At 40.7% G+C, this 19,278-nt stretch overlaps 1 protein-coding gene across 1 annotated transcript in view; it reads left to right on the top strand.

The window, feature by feature from the left end:
• The first annotated feature begins 2,996 nt into the window (after positions 1–2,996).
• Positions 2,997–19,278, top strand: part of gucy1a2 (guanylate cyclase 1, soluble, alpha 2) — a 42,716-nt gene continuing 26,434 nt past the window's right edge. Inside the window, exons 1-4 of the mRNA XM_028573701.1 lie at positions 2,997–3,504; positions 10,955–11,016; positions 12,985–13,109; positions 15,303–16,207. Coding sequence (XP_028429502.1) covers positions 3,184–3,504; positions 10,955–11,016; positions 12,985–13,109; positions 15,303–16,207 — 1,413 coding nt within the window. The 5' untranslated portion in view covers positions 2,997–3,183. The remainder of the gene's footprint in view (positions 3,505–10,954; positions 11,017–12,984; positions 13,110–15,302; positions 16,208–19,278) is intronic.

Genomic DNA, 19,278 nt, shown 5'->3' on the forward strand with positions numbered 1-19,278 from the left:
TTGCATTGAAATTACTCGTAATTTAATAATTCAACTATCCAGGGCAAAATAAAATTCCTCAACCTTTACATTGCTTATTTGCATTTACATTTTTGTATCATGTCATACCATATAATATAAAATAAAGGTTGGAAATGTGCAAAAAAAAAACGTATATTTCTGCAGAAAGGGTATATGGACAATTCTTAATTACTGACTACCATCATTTGGAAATATTACTCATCGTATCTATTATAACATAAACACAATCATATGGAAGAGTGCATGACGGTAACCATAATACATCCAATGATTTCATCAATCCATTTCATTTATATGGAGCAATGCCACTGAGACTCAGGGTTGGAGTGCTCCATACTTAATTTCCATAGTAATGTTATTAAAATGTGATGTCATCCATGTTAGATGTACCAATTGAATGAGATTACCATGATACCCCAATTATTTATTCTAATTCCACGACTGCACAGTTACTGAGCTGTTGCCCTGTCTGCACTCAGCTATAGATGGCTGGCTGCTCGTGGGCCTAAGTTCTCTGGAACAGTATTTTATTTCATTTTGGTGTTGGCTTTATTAAATGCCCACATTATTACTGATGGTTGGCAGACTGATTGCTAAGAGCAAGCGATCAGATAAGGAAAGAGAAAGAGAGGTGGAGACTGTGTGTGTGTGTGTGTGTGTGTGTGTGTGTGTGTGTGTGTGTGTAGTGTGTTAGAGAGAGAAGGAGCAAAATTATATGCAATGTATTGGGGTCATGCTGCTCCAGAAAGTCAAATGAATTAGTAGGCACCTCCAGGAAATTACACTGTGGTGTGTGTGAGTGCATCATGTCTGTTTCTGTCTCTCTGTCTCTCTCCATCTCTCTCTCTCTCTCTCTCTCTCTCTCTCTCTCTCTCTCTCTCTCTCTCTCTCTCTCTCTCTCTCTCTCTGCGTGTCCCTTTGGGGCCCTCAAATGAACAGACATGCTCTGCCAATCAAGGCCAAGGTCATGGCTGTGATTAGACAGACACGAGCATCATTCTGTTTCTCTGATGGGAGGCAACAAGCGTGTGCCACTGCTGCCAGCTCCATTATCTGCCTGTAGAGCCATATTTGTCCTTGAATACCCATGTTGAACACATTTGGCACATTGCCATGAACTTGGTTTGCTGGCCACGACTGTTTGATTACAATCAGATGTTGCTAAATTGTCATTTTCAGTTAGTTAATTGAGAAACAATCATCTGTTTGCTGGCTGCCAAGATGTCAACATGATAGGAAACTGTAAATGACATTTAGAAATAAATAGGAATAATGACCCAACTTTTTTTGGGGCATTTCAGCGTTTAATGGAAAGAACAGATAGATATGAAAGGGGGAAGACATGCAGGAAATGGTCTCAGGTCGGACTCAAACCCTCGAGGCATACACCTCCATATATGTGCGGCTGCTCTACCAACTGAGCTAACCCGGCTGCATAATCCAACATTTTACTAAAAAAAACTATAGCCAATCTAGTTTGTTTTATTTTAATTACACATTAATTACACCTGATATATCCCCCATATACATGGCTGGATTCATGTTTTAGTTGGCCCTAGAGCAAATATTTGCTGTTGGGCCCCTATTGACCCCCCTTCACCCTCACCTGCTACCTGTATGCATTATAAATTACCATTAAGTGCAGTGCACACAGCAGACTACACATTCCAGCTAGCTTATGTGCAGATACTAAGAGACCAAGTACTCCTGTGCTGGAATCATGTTTTTGACAAAACAATCCCTACTGAGGGCCGACTTGGCTTTTTCTTTGAGCTCTTAACCCCTGGGATGAGGACTACCATAAGGACATTTCTTCAGTATTGTGTCTGGGCAAAAATATTACAATTAATAAAAATAGCCTATATAAAAGGGATTCAGTATAAAATAGCCTGTATAAAAGGGATTCAGTATTTCTCTACCTGACAGTGTAGACACTTTTAAATTTCAGCCATCCATCAAAGGAAGATTGACAAAAAAATATAATTGTTTGGCTAAAAAAAGTAATACAATTATAGATGTATGCTCTATCCATCCATCCATCCATCCATCCATCCATCCATCTTCTGATTGGCTGTGGTTTATGTCCAACTAAAACGCAGAACAGCCGGCTGATGCGTTGGTACTTCACAGCTCTAGCTTGGCAGATCGCTCTGATCTACTCCGAACATCACCGCGCTGCGTGCTGCTGTCGGCTGCTCGCGCGCGCTCACTCTCCGTTTTTTCCCTTCTCGCGCAGACGCGCACCTCCACTCCAGCCACCACTTTGCCCGCACTCCGAGCTACGACAAAAGAGACAAGACGAAACAAAAGCCAAGAGCAGTGGTGAAGGAATACAAGTGAAAGATGGAGTAATGACGAGAGGACGGTTAGTTGGCAGACAGACAAGGAGAACCGCTGTCGCAGAGGACAAGGAGGAGGAGAAGGGACGGAGGAGAGAGGGAAGCAGTCACATCTGCCGTGACTTTGGGGGTTTCTCTCCGGCAAAGTGGGGAGAAAAGGGGAGACGCCACATTCTTCAGAAGCCAAAAAATGATCAGAAGAAAGATTAACATGTCTTGGAATTACTGTGGTGGACCACATGTCGATTTCGGCGACCTTTTGTCGTTTTTCTGTTTTGCAATTTCGTCAGTTATGGAAACGTCTGCTTTAACATAGTTGCCTCGCGAGCCAACGCTCCATTGTATATAACTGCTTAAAAAAAAAAATCTATTTTTTATTTGAAGCATTCTTTGGAGCGTTTGGCCTCCAAGTGAAATTTGTTTTGGAGGTAACATTAAAGAAAAACGTTTTTTAAGGGACAAGACCCCCACCTCCTCCACCCCCTTACATAAATGTTTGCGTGCCTTTAGTGCTCTCGTTCTCTGTCGACCCCCCCCTCACCCCCCCCCCCCCCTCTCCCTCTGAATAGGTTGCTGAGTCCCACACGCAGACAGACGCATCTCATATGCTCACATAGACACAGACATTATCTCACGCGCACGCAAACCCACTTTTCATATGCATGCGTATTTATACAGACAGACCATACCCCCCTCACCCCCACTATCTGATGACTCCCCGGCGTAGAGGTGGACGTGGTACGGAACCGACTGTAGCATCATCATCACCCTCAGCACTACCACTGTCATCACCATTCTTCTCCTCCTCTTCCTCACTACCACCATGTCCTCGTCGTCGCGCAAGATCTCATCCGAGTCGTTCAGCAGCTCGGTGGGCTCGGACTGCGGGCTCGAAAGCCCTGGGGGAGACGGAGGGGACGGCGGTTTGGAGCCGGCGGAGGAGAGCCGAGGCTGCCCCTTCTCCTCCTTCCACTCCTCCCACAGAGCAGTGCTCTGGAACGGCCGCAGCCCCGCCGAGAGGTCGGCGTGCCCGGCGGGCGAGGAGCAGCAAGGACCCAGTGGACACCACAAGAGGGTCACCAGGAGGAGACGGGTGAACCTGGACTCACTTGGGGAGAGCCTGAGGCGACTGACCTCACCCACGGTAGGCCTCCAGCTCAGTCTGAAGAGCTTTACTGTGCCATGTAACATCATTAACCTATTCCCAAGTTGTAGTGCCATATACTTATAAAGGCATCGTGTCGCCTATAACTACCGTACTTTAATATTCAGGGTCCCATGAATATTATCCTAACATACCAATATAGGTTTTCCATTTATTCTAAAATGTATTACATTGTATTTAGTTTGTTTATCATTTTCTGTACAATTAGAGCTGGGCATTATTGACCAAATCAATGATTGCTGGTCTTCAGAAGAAACATATTCAGACAACTCATCTTTTTGGAGAAAAAGTCATTATTTTGACCACACAGCCTGAGGCATTTATTCCATCACACACAGCTGTCTCCAAAGTTGAAGAGAAACACAGCCATTAAGACCAGGAAAAGACAACATTTAAGCTATTCCACCATAGTATGATTGTGCCAAATCCCAGAGGATGTCTTTTCTCATATCATGATGTGACGTGTGCTGTCTATGAAAAAAGCCTCTTTTCAGCTTTCACTTCTGATAGCCTGAATCATCTGGCAGATTATATAATAAATATGTTGTTGTGAGAGAGTGAGAGAGAGAGAGAGAGTGAGAGAGATGCCCATGCTCTGTCTGTGTAGCCTATACGTAATGATGTGACGAGTGTTTCTGTGTCTCAGTTGTATTACAGGCTGTAATGTAATAAAGCAGCTTTTAGAACTAAGCGCAATTGTGATGGATGTCGCATGATTTGGGCATTTGCTGTAGCATAGTCCTTGTGACGGTACATCAGTTTGGGATGGGATTGCTTATAGTACAAACTGAAAAATGTGAGTCTGCCTCAGGAAATGTTGCACTTTGGTGGCTTCAAATTAGAAAATCCAAGTAAAAAGGTGATGTAATGTAATTTGACTGACAGAGCAAACAAATGTTTTCGAACTCTGACATTGTTTGACTGCTTTATAGTAACCAAGATACCAAAGGTGTGACAGAGGCTAAATACTTAATTTTACCTAGTTTTGTCCAAACTTCTTTCTGGCCAGTGCAGAGATTTCCTGCCAATATTCGCAGACACCATATTATTATTATTATTATTATTATTATTATTATTATTATTATTATGTCTTTATTTTTTACTAAAGAAACTCAGAAAAATCAGCAATATCAAGAAAAAAAAAGGGAAGTAGCCTACAAACAGTGACATTCATAGGCCGACAATTGCAGTGTTACAGGAGTTTTGGCTGTATTTAAAACTGACAAACTCTCTGGTAAATACAAAATTAATTCTTTCTACATCTGTTATCAAGTTGTTATGGTTAACATTTTAACTAACTGCTTACTTACACAGCTAACAAACAACAGTGCAACATGATAATCTCAATGTAATCTTCTCTCTGGCCACCTGTAGAATGTATAAGCAATTTTACAGATGTTTTACTTCATGTTTGGTGTGTCTACTCCTGAGAAAAAAAAAAAATCTCTCATAGGCTTGCTTAACGTTCAACACTCTTCACCAGTCACTTGTAAACGCGTGGTGTCATGTTGGGCATGTAGAATATCCTACACCAGAGTCAGCTGTGACAGGCTGGTACTGGTTTAATATGAGGTGGTTTATGGTGTTTTAGTGAGATAGTGCTGCAAAGTATGGTGTTGATTCTCAGTGGTACCAGCACTACTAGCAAACAGTTCTCCATTAGTGTAAGCCATTTAATTCAATGTTGATATAAAATATATTGCCTAATGCACTTCTAACGTGTATCTTAGTTTTGATTTCACAGTAGTTTTTCCATATATTAAGAGGTAAAGAGTATTTTGGGGCATTGCTTGCTTGACTGACTGTGTCTCAACCATGGTTTTTGCCCCTTGTAATCTAACTTAAACCACACCAAGGGTGACTTCCCTTTGAATAGATTGTTTTTTTCTGGCTCCAGTAATAGCAAAAATTGCACTAATTGGTAAAACACAAGTGAAGGCTTGATCAACACTATGTCCATGTATTTCAGTAGCCTTGTTCAAAGAAAAGCAACAGCTACAGATATGGTCTATGAGATTAAATTAAAAAAAGCCATACAACTGAAGTGATCCACAGTCAACAGTGCTCCTTCACAACAACAGTCACATGTTATTTGAGTCTAAATAGTCCACATTGTATCATGGCCAGTGTTAGAGGATGTATAGGTAAATGGATTAATAAAATATAGAAAGATAAACAGTTTTGTGCTTGTCTCATTGCTTCTAACCAAGGAGTTTTGAGCTCACATGGCTCCCAGGTTTATTTATGTTGGTTCCCCACATAATAAGAGCACTGCTGTGTTTTCATCAGACTAGAGATTGTGGGAATAGGTTTCTCCAAAATTCAAACAGCTCAGACTCTATGGTCCCATTCCTTGGAGAAATACTGTATATGTTGCAGAGAAGTCGATATAGGAGAGCAGTGATTGTGAGCCTTTTTTGTTGCCCAGACACAACCTTGTACAATAATGAAATTCAACAGCAGAGCAAAACATCTGAAGTTGGTGTATATTGGAGAGGACCACTGAGAGCCAACTTCAGCTTTGAGCTGTAGCTGTTACTGACCCTTATCTTTAATAGATCTGTGAAAAAATAGGGCACAGGGAACACTTAAAGATAGGTTTGTATAGCACTAAATATTGATATGTATGTGTCTGTCTGTTTGTCTGTACAGTGATGATACCATAAAAGGAAAATATTGCTTAGTAAGTAGGAACATACACTAGCAAATTAGCTAATAGACACACATACACTCACTCACTCACTCACTCACTCACTCACATATAACACAACACAGTTTATTATCTTTTGTGTTCTTACACACACACACACACACACAGTGGTGTGCAGTAACAGTGGATGTTGTTGACTGCAATGGACCGTGACAGAGAGAACAGAGCAAGGTCTCTGTGGTTGTCTTCACACTGACCCAGAAGCAACAGCACACACGCATATATATGTGTGCAAACATTAATTTTCTGTCTCCCTCCCTCTCTCAGTTTTGTGTATACACATGGAAGGTAGCTATTAGCTTAGTGACCCATGACTCGCTGATCAAAAGGCCGGAGTGTTGGCCACAAATATGAAAAGTGTGAGACAAGTGTGCTAATGTGTGTCTTCTGGTAAATCCACATCCTGAATCTGTGGTCACAGTTTTACTAGGGAGTATATCTACCTTGCTTTTAGTTAAATGTGCAGTTTGATCATTATGCTGTATATGTACACATACTGGCTATTTTCATGTACATTTCTCCCCTCCACTATATACCTGTTGAAATTGGCTTTTTACTGGGATCAGCCTGTCTCTATTGTTTGTATACTTTCCATGAATGGGGCTAGTTTCTTAAAATTGAGAAAGAAAGTGTTGATCTATAACCCTCCAGTGATTTCATCCCTACCAGAGAAGAATATTCATTCATAACTCCATTGGACATTATCTATTCTCAAAAAAATCTTGAAAACAACATACCAGTATAGATTTTGGAAAGTGTCATGAACAAAACACTATAACTAAATCAATCAATATAACCCCGTAGGTGATTTGAGGGGGGATGCAATCCCCCTTCTGTTAGCAAAGTTAGAATCTATGGCCCAGACCACGGCTCTGAAATATCAGTAGCCTAAAACGTACGGTATACTAGCTGCATCCAAGGTGGCGTGCGCCATCCTGACGTCAAAATTACATAATATCCTGCCGGCACGCGCGAGCAGAGGTCGCACACGGCTCTTTTTTTTTTTCAGCGGCGCACAACAAAGCGGAAACAGGAGGCCTGAATGAGTCCGCCGACAACCAGATGTCAGGACTTTCAGAGTGACTGCAAGTCTGTCTTGTAAACTTACTGGGTTAAGATGAGTTCTTTTATGGTGAATGAAAGGCTTGATCCGACGAAGTAGGTCATTGAATCAAATCGAAGCATTGATGGCAATGCTGCCAGTTCTGCCGTTGTTTACCTTTTTCTTCTTCTTCTAATCTTTAGAAAGAGCAACGTCGGTAGCCTTTGCTCATTGGCGGCACCGCTGTTCAGGAGAAGACTGCAACTAGTGTCGCGAGCACCAGCGCGGGTATAAATAGTCATGCCGATCCCGTGACGCCACATTTGTGCACGGCAGCTGGGCTGCGTCTAGTATATAAGAGCCTTAACGGTGCTGTGTTTTAATAAATCCATGGCGCTGTCCATGGTGCTGAAATAGCAGACAGATTTGTAATTGCAACTTTTTCTCCCGCCCTTCGGTCAGTTTCGTCTTGGATCTATAATATTCTTTAAACTACACAGCTAGGGAACCTCCTGTTAAGAAGTCACCTACTGAATATAACAAAAAATTATGTAAAACATATTGTTTGTCTGCACAAAGTAGTGTGACCCTCACCACAATGTGATCTGTATTACAAAAAACATTTTGTGATTAACAAGTTTTGTAATAACTCTAAATGCTTTTTTGTTTATAAATCAAATTGATCTGCTATGAAACTTTAAAGATCTTTATTTGGTTAGCATTTTCGAATTTATAGATGTACGTGACCAATGGGTTTGTGAGTAACCAAGGCTCAAGGTTGTCATCAATGTACCAAAAGGCTTATAATTGCATGTTAAAAAAATACATAATTGTCTCCCCAAGTGGCCAGAATTAACTTAAGTATTTAAACTGGAATTATGCTTCTCCAAAGTCACACACAAATGTCTATGTGAACCAACGCAGAGAGAGGTGTTATGTATAACCGTAGTTCACAGAGAAGTCTATGCGCACACCTCCCAAATCTCAGCAATGCTTTGTGCGGACCTGTTCGTCAAGCAAGCCCCTGTAAAGCATAATTCCAGCTTTATAGTGGCAAATAGCACACCGAAATGTTTGCATCTTTGTTGAAGTACATCAAATTATTTTGTCTACACATTTGTTCAAAGCGATTTAAAGTAAGTGCAAGCGATTTAAAGTAAGTGCATTCATCCTTTGTAGGGAACAATAGTATATATACTGTAAAATAGTTTGGATAGTCACATTCATTGCTGACCTATGCTCAGAGACAGCGTCAAAAATCCTGCTACAAAGCAGATTGCAACAGAATTGTTTTTTTTGTACCTGCTTTATTACTTGCCTCCTCCCTGAGGCCTGATGCATCTCATGCTGGGATTCATCTGGCTGGGTCTCATCTGGTGTATTAGTTTCTATTTTCTTAAGTAGTAGTGGCAGCTTTCCAACTCTGCTGAAGCACCAGTGCTCACTGCTCTGTGACCATAGACCACACCAGTTCATGCTAATGGAAATTTGAAGGAGAAAGATGCAATACAATGAAGGGAAGGAATCAATCACACAGACAGACTTGAAAAGGCAGGTTCACATACAGTAGAGAAGAGTATGACTGAACCTCACTGGGAAAGAAAGCAATGCAGAGCAACAGAGCAAGAGGAATGGAGGGAGTATTGGTGAGTTACTGCTCCCCTCCCAAGGTAAAGAAACAGAGCAAACAAAAGAGACAGAGTGGTTTGGATAATGACCACAGGGAACTAAAGAAAGAGAAGGCGGAGAGGAGAGTGTGTCTTAAAGGAGACAGAGTTTGAGACCTTCAACCTGAAATTTAGTTAGACATTTTCATTTTAATGGAACATTTTGTTTTTTTAATCTTCTATTACATGCCATTTATTCAGTCTAGAAACAATCATCATTGCCATGGGTTCATCATGATATTTTAAAAATATTTATTCAGTTACATGAACACATTTATTTGTATTACCATCATTCTTTTTTACCCCAGTTTTACTCCCAGTTTATGTTGTTGAACCAGGCGATCTACCAGCTGTTAGATTGTGTGTGTGACTGAGTGAGATTAATGTGCGATGGGGTATTGATTGGTGTGTACAGTAAACATGCCAGCGATTGCAACAATGCAGACTAATGATGATGTGTGTGTACAGTATGTTTGCACATGTATGCATGCGTGGCTGATAACAGTTAGGGCCTTGTTTGTTTGGTCATGTTGTAGGAATCTTGTGTGCACACCCTGTAATGTGCATGTTCTGTGGTAAATAAGTAGCTGAATCAAGGACTCAGTAAGAGGAGATTGCCATGAGAAAACACAATTTCTGTTCTACACGTGCACACTTACAAAAATGTAAGTGGGGATTAGAGAGAAGACAGGAAGTCTTTCCTCACAAATAGACTGAAAATATGGCCCACTGCATGTATTTCTTTTAGCTACAGTGCCTATCTTACTAAGTTGACATATGGCTCACAGCACTGAGAAGAGACGCTCCAAACATTTGTAATACCAATTGGTTAGCTACATTATATACACACACACACACACACACACACACACACACACACACACACACACACACACACACACACACACACACACACACACACACACACACACACACACACAAAATCACTCCTGTATCTGTCCGGAGTGGGAAGAATGACCTCTCCAGCTGGCACACTGTGTTCTAGTATTGTCACAGCCTTGCATTTAAAGCCTTATCCCAGATAATCACATTGGACCCGCCTCCTCAAGCTTAGGCTGTCAGTAACGCAAAATACGCCAGTCATACAGACAATCAAGGAGTGCATTATGGTGTTCTGGAAATATATTATTGTTGCCTATTTTTTGTTTTTGCCAGAACAGAATGAAGCAAAGATTAACTACAAAATACAAAAGATTTGTTGATGGGGTAAATTATTTTTTTTCCACAAACATTGGTCTTATCCATTAGTAGAACTTCTCTATATGACCTCACAAATATAAAATTTAATTGATGACAATAAAAGCAATATCATCTAGTTAGTGTTCCACTTTATTTTTCATAAGAAGTCTGTAGGCTTACAGACTTGTCAGAGTAAGAAAAGCACAGGTGTTACTAATAACATTAACAGTGGTCCTTGTGTCACAGTGAGCCAGCATGCACAATTCCAGGATCCTGAATTAATAATGTATTAATTAATTAATTATTTTTTATAATTAATTTGATTATTTACACCTGTGCCTTTTCTGCTTGTCAAAAATGTCTTACGTGAAAAAGGCCTATACGATATGAATGTGTCTTGGCTGCAAATAACACTTCAGATGATACATTGGTAGGGTTTATGGTCCGCTCAGAAGGTCCAGATGTGCTTGAAGTCTGGGCACAACTGTGTGTCATGCTCTCCCAGGCCATTACAGCAATAACCATGCATCCATAACCATGATTTACTTAAAAGGTGTCCTTATCTATGCTTTAAACACTGATATGATGTGAGCTATTTACAAACCAAGAAAGGAAGCCATCAATTTGTGTGTAATATATTTCAATCATTTTATTTGGAATTACTGAGCGGTATTGTCACTTGAATGCATGCAAAAATGCAAATAAATTAAATACACACACACACACACACACACACACACACACACACACACACACACACACACACACACACACACACATAATGTCTAATATTTTCACTTCTTCTTGCAGACTCAGACTGTTCAGGAGGCTCTACAGCGAACTCTACAATTCTACAAACAACAAGAGATCAGGTAAGACTGTCTTTATCGTTTGCTGTCGGTCTGTCTTGCTGGTCCTCTTTAATTATTTCTCTGCCACTCACTTGCTGTATACCTGCTGTCTTGTCTTAGTGTCCCTATTACTAATTTTCTCCCATTTACCTTTATTTTTCACACTTGTTTGTTTGTCTGTCTGTCTGTTTAGTCTCTCTGAGCCTCTCACTGTCTCTGCTACCTCTCATTCTCCCTGCCTCTCTGTCTTTTTTGTTCACACAGACCCAAAGAGAGACAGACAGACACACATATATAGACACAGTCCTTCACCTCGTGTCTCTTCCTGTCTCTCATTGTCCCTCCCTGTCAAAACAGTCAAACTCGGTAGAGAGGATTCAGCCAGGCACAACATGTAGGCTACTAACATTGTCCATGAACCACACACTGAATACAAATATAGACACCGGATTGGGACCTCTCTGGATTTTTCTTTTTTTCTCGTGTCCACTCCCCTTCACACACCTTGGCCTTACTTTTTGTTGCTCAATTTTTCTCTGCTTGATTAATGGAACTGATCCTTGATCATTTTTATACCACTGGTTTAATGTGTGATTTAGTGACTTTGGACTAAATGATTATAGGGTCTGCGTGTTTAAGGCATGTGTGAACATGAACATTTTATAATGTGAATATCTTGGCCAATAATTTTGAATCCAAAAGATCAACCTGAAAGCAAATAATATTCCATCTATTTGACAGTACATGTAGTAGTGGCACAAAGGTTAGAAATGGAGCTTGTGACCAGAAGGTCTCTAGTGTAATTCCCAAACTGAAGTTGAAAGAGCATCACTTTTTACAACCACTGTGGAGGTGATGTTCTGGACAATTCTTGCCTTTCTGTTGTCCAGCTGCTTCAGTAAATCTGCTGAGTGACCAACATATATTAATCTACACATTCTAATTAATGTGTGAGGTCAACCATATCACAAACATGTATACAGCAGTGTTGGGAAAGTTCACTTTCTACATGAACTAGTTCAAAGTTCAGTTCACAAATTTTAAAATGAACTAGTTCAGTTCATAGTTCATGCTTCAAAATTTTGAACTAAGTTCACAGTTCCAAAAAGGAACTAGTTCATAGTTCTTTTTTTTGACTGAAGTGTGGATTTTCTTTTTGAAAGCCGGCGGGCAAAGTTTGCACAGAAATGTAAGATTTTTCCCATCCTCACCGACTTTGTCATAAAACTTGTTTAAATTATCATACAACGCCTCCTTGCTGCTTTTTGTTTTGATGACGCATGCGGCGGTGCGACTTTGGTGGCTGGGGTTTTTTCTGCTACATATTAAGGCCTGTTTACGGTGTGTTTTAGCCTGGAAGGCTCTATAGAAATCTGGCACCCTATCGAACGAAAGTTAAACTGACAGAGCGTGCCGTTCACAGACACCAGAATGAATGAGTTCACAGTAACGTTCATCAGGCAGTAATACCGTACGTTCAGTTCACGTTCGCCCAAAATATGAACGAGTTCATGAGCTATCGTTCATGAACGCGTTCAGGCACACTGTTATACAGTATACTCTCACCTGACCTTAATGGTATCTATCCATGCAGACAGTGTCTCTAAGATTGTTGCCACCACTCCAACAAAATGCAATTGAAGGGAATTTTGTTACAAGAGCCCACTGTACTGGAAATAGCTTTAGAAAATCTCAGCAGCAATTCCAGAAAAAAAAACATCATTCAGAAAAGACTTTTTTTTAAGGATCTACTTTCTCATGACTAAATTATCCTAAATAACTAGTGACCAGTTTGTAGTGAAGTATTTTAAAGTCTGATGGCTTTTGCCACAAAAACAAACAAAAAGTTGTCCATTGTCCATCTTAAGGGGATGAGATGGAGGTTAATTAGCTTATTTGCACCAAATTGACTTATTAGCTCTTCTTATTTTCTGATCTCATGGCTAATCGTGGCTTACCCTGAGTGTGTTTGGTTTGTCTCTTTGACAGGTGTCAGGAAGTTGGCAGTGAGGAGAGGCGAAGAGAGAAGAGAGAGGAGAAGTGCCCATTTCTAGAAAATTCTGGTTCAGAAGAAGATGTCCTACAAATCCTACAGTACATGGCCACCATACTGGGTAAGTATGTGAAGTAAAGTAAGATGTGTTTGTATTATTGTGTGCTTGACAGCAAAACTTTATCAACACATTCTCACTTTCACTCTCACTTTATATAAACGCGCTTGGCCTGTACTATTGGCGTCCCTTGTTGATGCAGCTAGGTCAAAGAAAAGATCGTGGGTGGGCTTATACAAGGTAAGTTTGCATCAGACGCGGGACAAGAACGGGACAGTTGGGTTTAGGAAAAGTTAAGATCTTTAAGATCTCTTCCTGCCTCTAATCAACAGTATTTGACCTCCTTCTAGTCTTCCTTCTCTGTCCTCTTATATCTCCATCACTTTCCTTTTAAGCTTTCCGCGGTGCTTGCAATCTGTGTGTAGTTATAGCACATGTTTTAGAAGGCAGCAGCTTGGTACACCCTCTTTACTTGATACAGCCCCCCATGTGCATTCTGTGAGTAAAGCGGAGCTCACTTGTTGCAGTTTATCCATTTTATCCCGCTTAACAGCCACGTCTTCCTGCTCTTCCCGTGGGATTCCGAGGTGTTTCCTGGCCAGATGGGAATTCTGGATCTGCCCAGGGATCTCCTCCCAGTTGGATGTGCCTGGAATACATCCACAGGGAGACACCCAGGAGGCCTTCCTGCCAATAAACCACCTCAAATGACTGAATTAGAATAAGCAACCTAAAGGTTGAGTCCAGCGAAGGGATGTATTATGAAAACTGGTTACAGCGTTCAAGGTGGAGCCCCGTTCCTTCCTATAAGAGTTGCTCAGTGGAGCATGAGGCCATCCTGGAGCATGGATGAGCACTGCTTCAGCACTGCGTGGCCCATAGAGCAGACGCACTAGAGACCTACGTTGGCCGTACAGGCTACTTCTGGTTTAGCGCTCCGCTAACTTGAATGGGGATAAAATTAATTAATTGTGCAGCTTTAAACTGCACAATTAATTGTAAACTTTCCAAAATGTTACTGGATCAAAACGATCAAATTTGGATAGTAAAACGAGTAATTTCAGTGGTTGTGATGCTCAAAATATTCTATCCACTGATTTACAGACATCTCTTTTGCCACGTAAATCTATGGCAAAAAGTCTTTTTGGGCCAGACGGCATCATGTGGCGGGCCGGGAGTTGCATTTCTGCTGTTTGGCCACTAGGTTCAATTTGCTTCAAAGCCCAGCACACTTCCTGCGGGCCTGGTCTAGCCATCCTGCAAAGAAAACTCACCTTAAGGATTAGCACCTTCTATACCTCAATATTTTTGATAAAATGCCTTCCATGTGTCTTTGAGCTGGTGAAGTGAATTTTCTGAGACACAGTGAGGTTTTTACTAGGTGTGGCATTTTAGTTACTACGATAACTGCGGCCACTGTGCCTACACACTTGCATTGCACTCTTAGCCAAGTAACCAAATATCCTCTGCGGTGTCAATATTTGGCTCAATTTCAGTTGGAATAGGCTATATTATCTGTCTATTATTGCTAATTTGAAAGGTGTTTTTAACAAAATTTTTGAATTGTTTCTTAAGAATCTGTGTCACTTATTGCATTGCATTCTTAGCAGTTTTCTTTCCACAAGTTTGTATAGTTGTGCCTTTTTAAGTCATTATTAATGCTTTCCAAATTTAGTTTATTTACTTTTTCAGGTTTTGTTTTATTTTTTGGTGTCAGGTTTTAATTATATTAAATGTCAGTTTTCATTTTGCTATAATCCTTTAATCCGATTTTATTTAGATTATTCCGTTAGTAGGCATATAACATGATTATTTTATCTTATTAATATTCATTATTTTAGCAAGGCTTTAATGTTTGATTACATTGAACCACTTCTGTGGTTGATATGCTTAAAATAATTTTTGCTGAATTTAAATCTTGGTCAAAACATATGGAGCAGAGTTAACATGTTATAACAAGTTCACAGGTTTTGTGTAAAAGACAGCTGTAACAGAAAATGATTATACATTGTACAATTATGCAGTGTTCAGGTGCATATTTCTGCATTTAGAAATAATACTGAACTACAGTGTACCAAGATGCAAGTCTAATTAATCCTTAATGATATGTCTTCGCAATCATATTGCTAATATTTATATGAAGGTTTTTTTGTGTGGTATTTGATTGAGTCCATGATGTTGATAATTTGTGTGTATCCCCAATAGAGTGCTATTCTGCATCGCTGACATTGGTGTTTTGTATCCTCTCTCTCTCAGGAGTACCTTTCTGTGAGTTGCGAGAGCATTTCGGAGAGGAGTTCTTTGGCCTCTGCTTTGAAGAAAATGAACGAGTGCTTAGAGCTGTAGGCGGCAACCTACAGGACTTCTTCAATGGCTTTGATGCCATTTTAGAACACATTCGCACTTCCACGGGACGCCGTGCCTCATCTGAGAGCCCCTCTTTCCAGTGCAAGGATCTCTACGAGGAGGAGAAAGGGAGAAGAAAATTGGACAACGTTGGAGAGCAAGAAGATGGAAGAGGGAAGGTGTTGCTTCTTCACTGTTTCAACCCTGCCCCTGTTGTTGGATTGGTCATGCCAGGGTTGATCAGAGCTGTTGCCAGGCGGATCTTTCATTTAGAAGTTGAGGTGGAAGAAGTACCACCGCTAACTCCCTTAATGCCCAATAAAGACACCAAACACACAGACGGTGACTCCACAACCCCCATCCCGACTGCGTCCCCCACCGTCTTACCCTCCTCATCCCCGTCTCCTCCCTCTCCTTTCCCAACCTCTGTTCCCACAGTTTGCTTGTCCTTCCAAATCCAGGAGATATGCCCTTCTTCCCTCTCCTCCCTCCCAAATGCTGCCTCTGTGAGCACTAAACGTCCCCTCCTCTCACTCTCCACCAACCCCAGTGATCTGTGCATTGGCCTGGCCACGTTTTGCCGTGCCTTTCCATTTCACCTTGTCCTGGGGCCTCGCATGGAGCTACTGCAGCTTGGAGAAGGATTGAGGAGACAGGCTCGCATTGAGCTTCATCGGTGCCTCTCATTCAAGGACTGTTTTGAAATTGTCTCACCCAAGATGGAGCCCTCGTTCCAGGGCATACTGCTGAGGCTTGCATCCCCATTTACCATCCGTACCAGGCCTGATATCTCACAATCTGGCACCAAGGAGAAGGTAAAGATATCATACATAACAGAGTACACTGCTCAAACCCTACTTTTCACCACATATTATAGAGAATTGTTTCAGTTTTAGTAACTGCTTGGTAAACTGAAATCCAGTTTCAAATTTTAAATGATTAGGCTGCTGGTATGCTATCTTTTATCAACAAATACCCTGAAGAGACCAAAACCAGCAATACATTTATTCTAGAAAAAAGTATCGTTTGTGTAGCCACAGACAGACATAGCTTAATTGTTGTAGCATGGAGCTACAGAAATTCCATTTTTGATTACTGGAGAATAGCTCCATGTCAGGCAGATGGTTCAATGTTTAACTACACTGGCTATGTTCATTGTAATTAAGTATATCACCAAATTATGTGAAATGATGCTCATTTATGAGTTTATTTATTTTAAATTTTTGGACAGTAAAAGTCTACAGGCATAGATACTTACCACTGGTATCAGACTTTGGTAGGACCGTTGAATGTTGGGTGTCTTTTCAGGGAATTGTTGGTAGTAATAAAAAGATGTATCACCATCCATACCCTCTGAGTCAAAAATATGTAATTTACAGTGGTACAGTAAGCTTCATGATAAAATCCACTCATTTTATGGTTTATAACTGCACTCTTGTTTATATGTGATGTACTCACTCTATTTCCTGGTCAAGTACAGAACTTTCTGTACTGGGAAATGAATACAGAAATCACCATCTCTGTGCTGTCATGTTATCAAATGAGAGTTTCCAGTGTTTGAAATAGGTGGAATGCAAGAGGGCCACAATTGATAAAATTTCCAGTTTGTTAAATATGTTTCCATTGGAATCCAACACACAGGTTTCCAGAGAGGATGTATGTAAAGACAGAGTCTCTGAGTTTGGTAAAGGTTGAAAATATCAATGATCTGCTCTAGTTCTTACTCGTATAGGGACGGTAGCACTGTTGTTGCCTTGTATTTTAGTTTGGCTCTACCATCTTCAAAGAGAAGAAGTAAAGAGAAATCAGACGGTTGATGGCACTCCGTCTATACAGAATGCCATCCCACCTCATATTGCACCACACCCGCAAGCCTGCAATGTTTCTGCATGGCACGGATGAGGTTTGAATTGGTTCCAATTTGCCAGAAACAATTAATCAATCTCAGTTGTATGCTATATGCAGTTCTTTATTGATTGGATGGTCTCCACAGGCTGCCAGTGTCGGCACCAAACAACCTGATGCTAAATAGAACTGACAGAGGAGATGGATCAGTCCAGCCACAGTGTTGTGGTGTGTGTGTCTGTATGTTTGTGTATGGGTGTATATAGGAGTATATTTGTTTTGAAAAGTACTGGCGCATAGTGGGCCCCAATGAGAGCCGATGTGTACCCTTTGACCCACCACAAAGGAAATGTATAAACTATTTTCTAAAAGTTTTTGGTTACAAATTTGTACCAATTAATCACGTACTGTTTGGGCATTTCTAAGCATACCTGCTCTTTTTTCTCATGTAGGCAAAGCAACACTTTGGGCAAAAAGGTGGCTGACTATAAATGGTATAAGAATTACATAGTATGGAGGTAAATCATTATCCCTTTAGCGAGTTACTTTAATTTAGGGATGCACCGAACCCAGATTTTTGGGGTTCTGCCAAATACCGAACCCACTGGTTAAGATTCTGCCGAACCCCAAACCGAGAGAACGCTGACAGCCTGGGAGAAGTTGCTGCATTTTGGCTGCTGTCTGGAGATTCCTTTATGCACAACTCGTATTCTTTCGGATGTTTCATACGCAAATGTCTTAACAGCGGCGATGTTGTGTATTGTTTAGGATCCTCCTCATCACGAGACCAATCGGCATTGCAAATTGAACATGTAGCTCGACTTGAATCGCCTTCTTTTGACTGAAAGTACTGCCAAACAACACTTTTTCTGCTCACAAGTTCCATTTCCACTTTCTCACAGCCTACAACTCTACAAAGAGTAGTGAAGTAATAAGATAGTTCAGTCCAAGATGGCGGAGCTGCAGCTCTGTCATGGGTGCGTTTGTTTGCAATGGAACGTTCTATTGAGTTTCGCCTCTTGTTACTTCTATACTCTTTGGCAAGAGCAGAAACTCAACACAACGTCCACCTCTTTTTCTCGAGTTTCGCCTCTCGTTACTTCTCTTTGGTACCGTTCAGTTCGGTCGAAAAACATTCTAACGTTCGGCAGTACCCGAACTCCGTCAAAAAGCCCAAAGTTCTGCCGAATTCAGAGCCGAACTCTGGATTTGGTACATCCCTACTTTAATTGTCCTAACTTTTAAACATCTGTGCCAGTTCATAAAGTGGTGCAAAAATGGCTTACCGAATAGAGAGATGGAAAATGATATCGTTTTATGTATCATACAGAGTGACAAGATGTGAATAAACAGCACCACAGATCTGCAGCCAAAGACAAATGGTGCAGTTAAAAGTCCTGTCATGTCATCTTTTCCTGTCATAGCGCTATTTGCACTAAGCTTTGCCCTGGAACATAAATAGAGCCCACAAACAGCTAGCACACTCACCCGGCACACAAACCTCTTAAAATACATTTCTAAACAACCCTGATACAGTTTTGCAAATTATGCTACAAGATGCAAGGTGGTTGGGGTGTTCTGCTGCTTAATTTGAATTTATGCCATGTCACATCAATACCGTAAAGAATGTCTTATGTTCAGGATTACAGAGGGCAATACAGTACATCTTGTCAAAAATCTTGTATTTAAACGTGTTGTAAGGCCTGTGTGTAAGGACTACTGCTTAACATTTATTTTGGGTTGATTAATCTGCTGATTATTTTCTTGATTATTCGACTAATCATTTTGTCCATGAAAAGTCCGAAAATAGTGAAAAATTCTAATTTCCAATTTCACACAGCCCAAGATGATGTCTTCAAATGTGTTGTTTTATACGATTAACAGTCCAAAACCCAATGATATTAAGTTTATTATTATGCATGACAAAGAAAAGCACAATATTCTCACATTTGAGAATCTGAAACCAGCAAATGTTTGGCATTTTTGCTTGAAAAATTACCAAAACGTTTATTGGATTTGATCAAAATAGTTGCTAATTCAT

The sequence above is a fragment of the Perca flavescens genome, chromosome 3 (genome assembly GCF_004354835.1).
Source record: "Perca flavescens isolate YP-PL-M2 chromosome 3, PFLA_1.0, whole genome shotgun sequence".
NCBI lineage: Eukaryota > Metazoa > Chordata > Actinopteri > Perciformes > Percidae > Perca > Perca flavescens.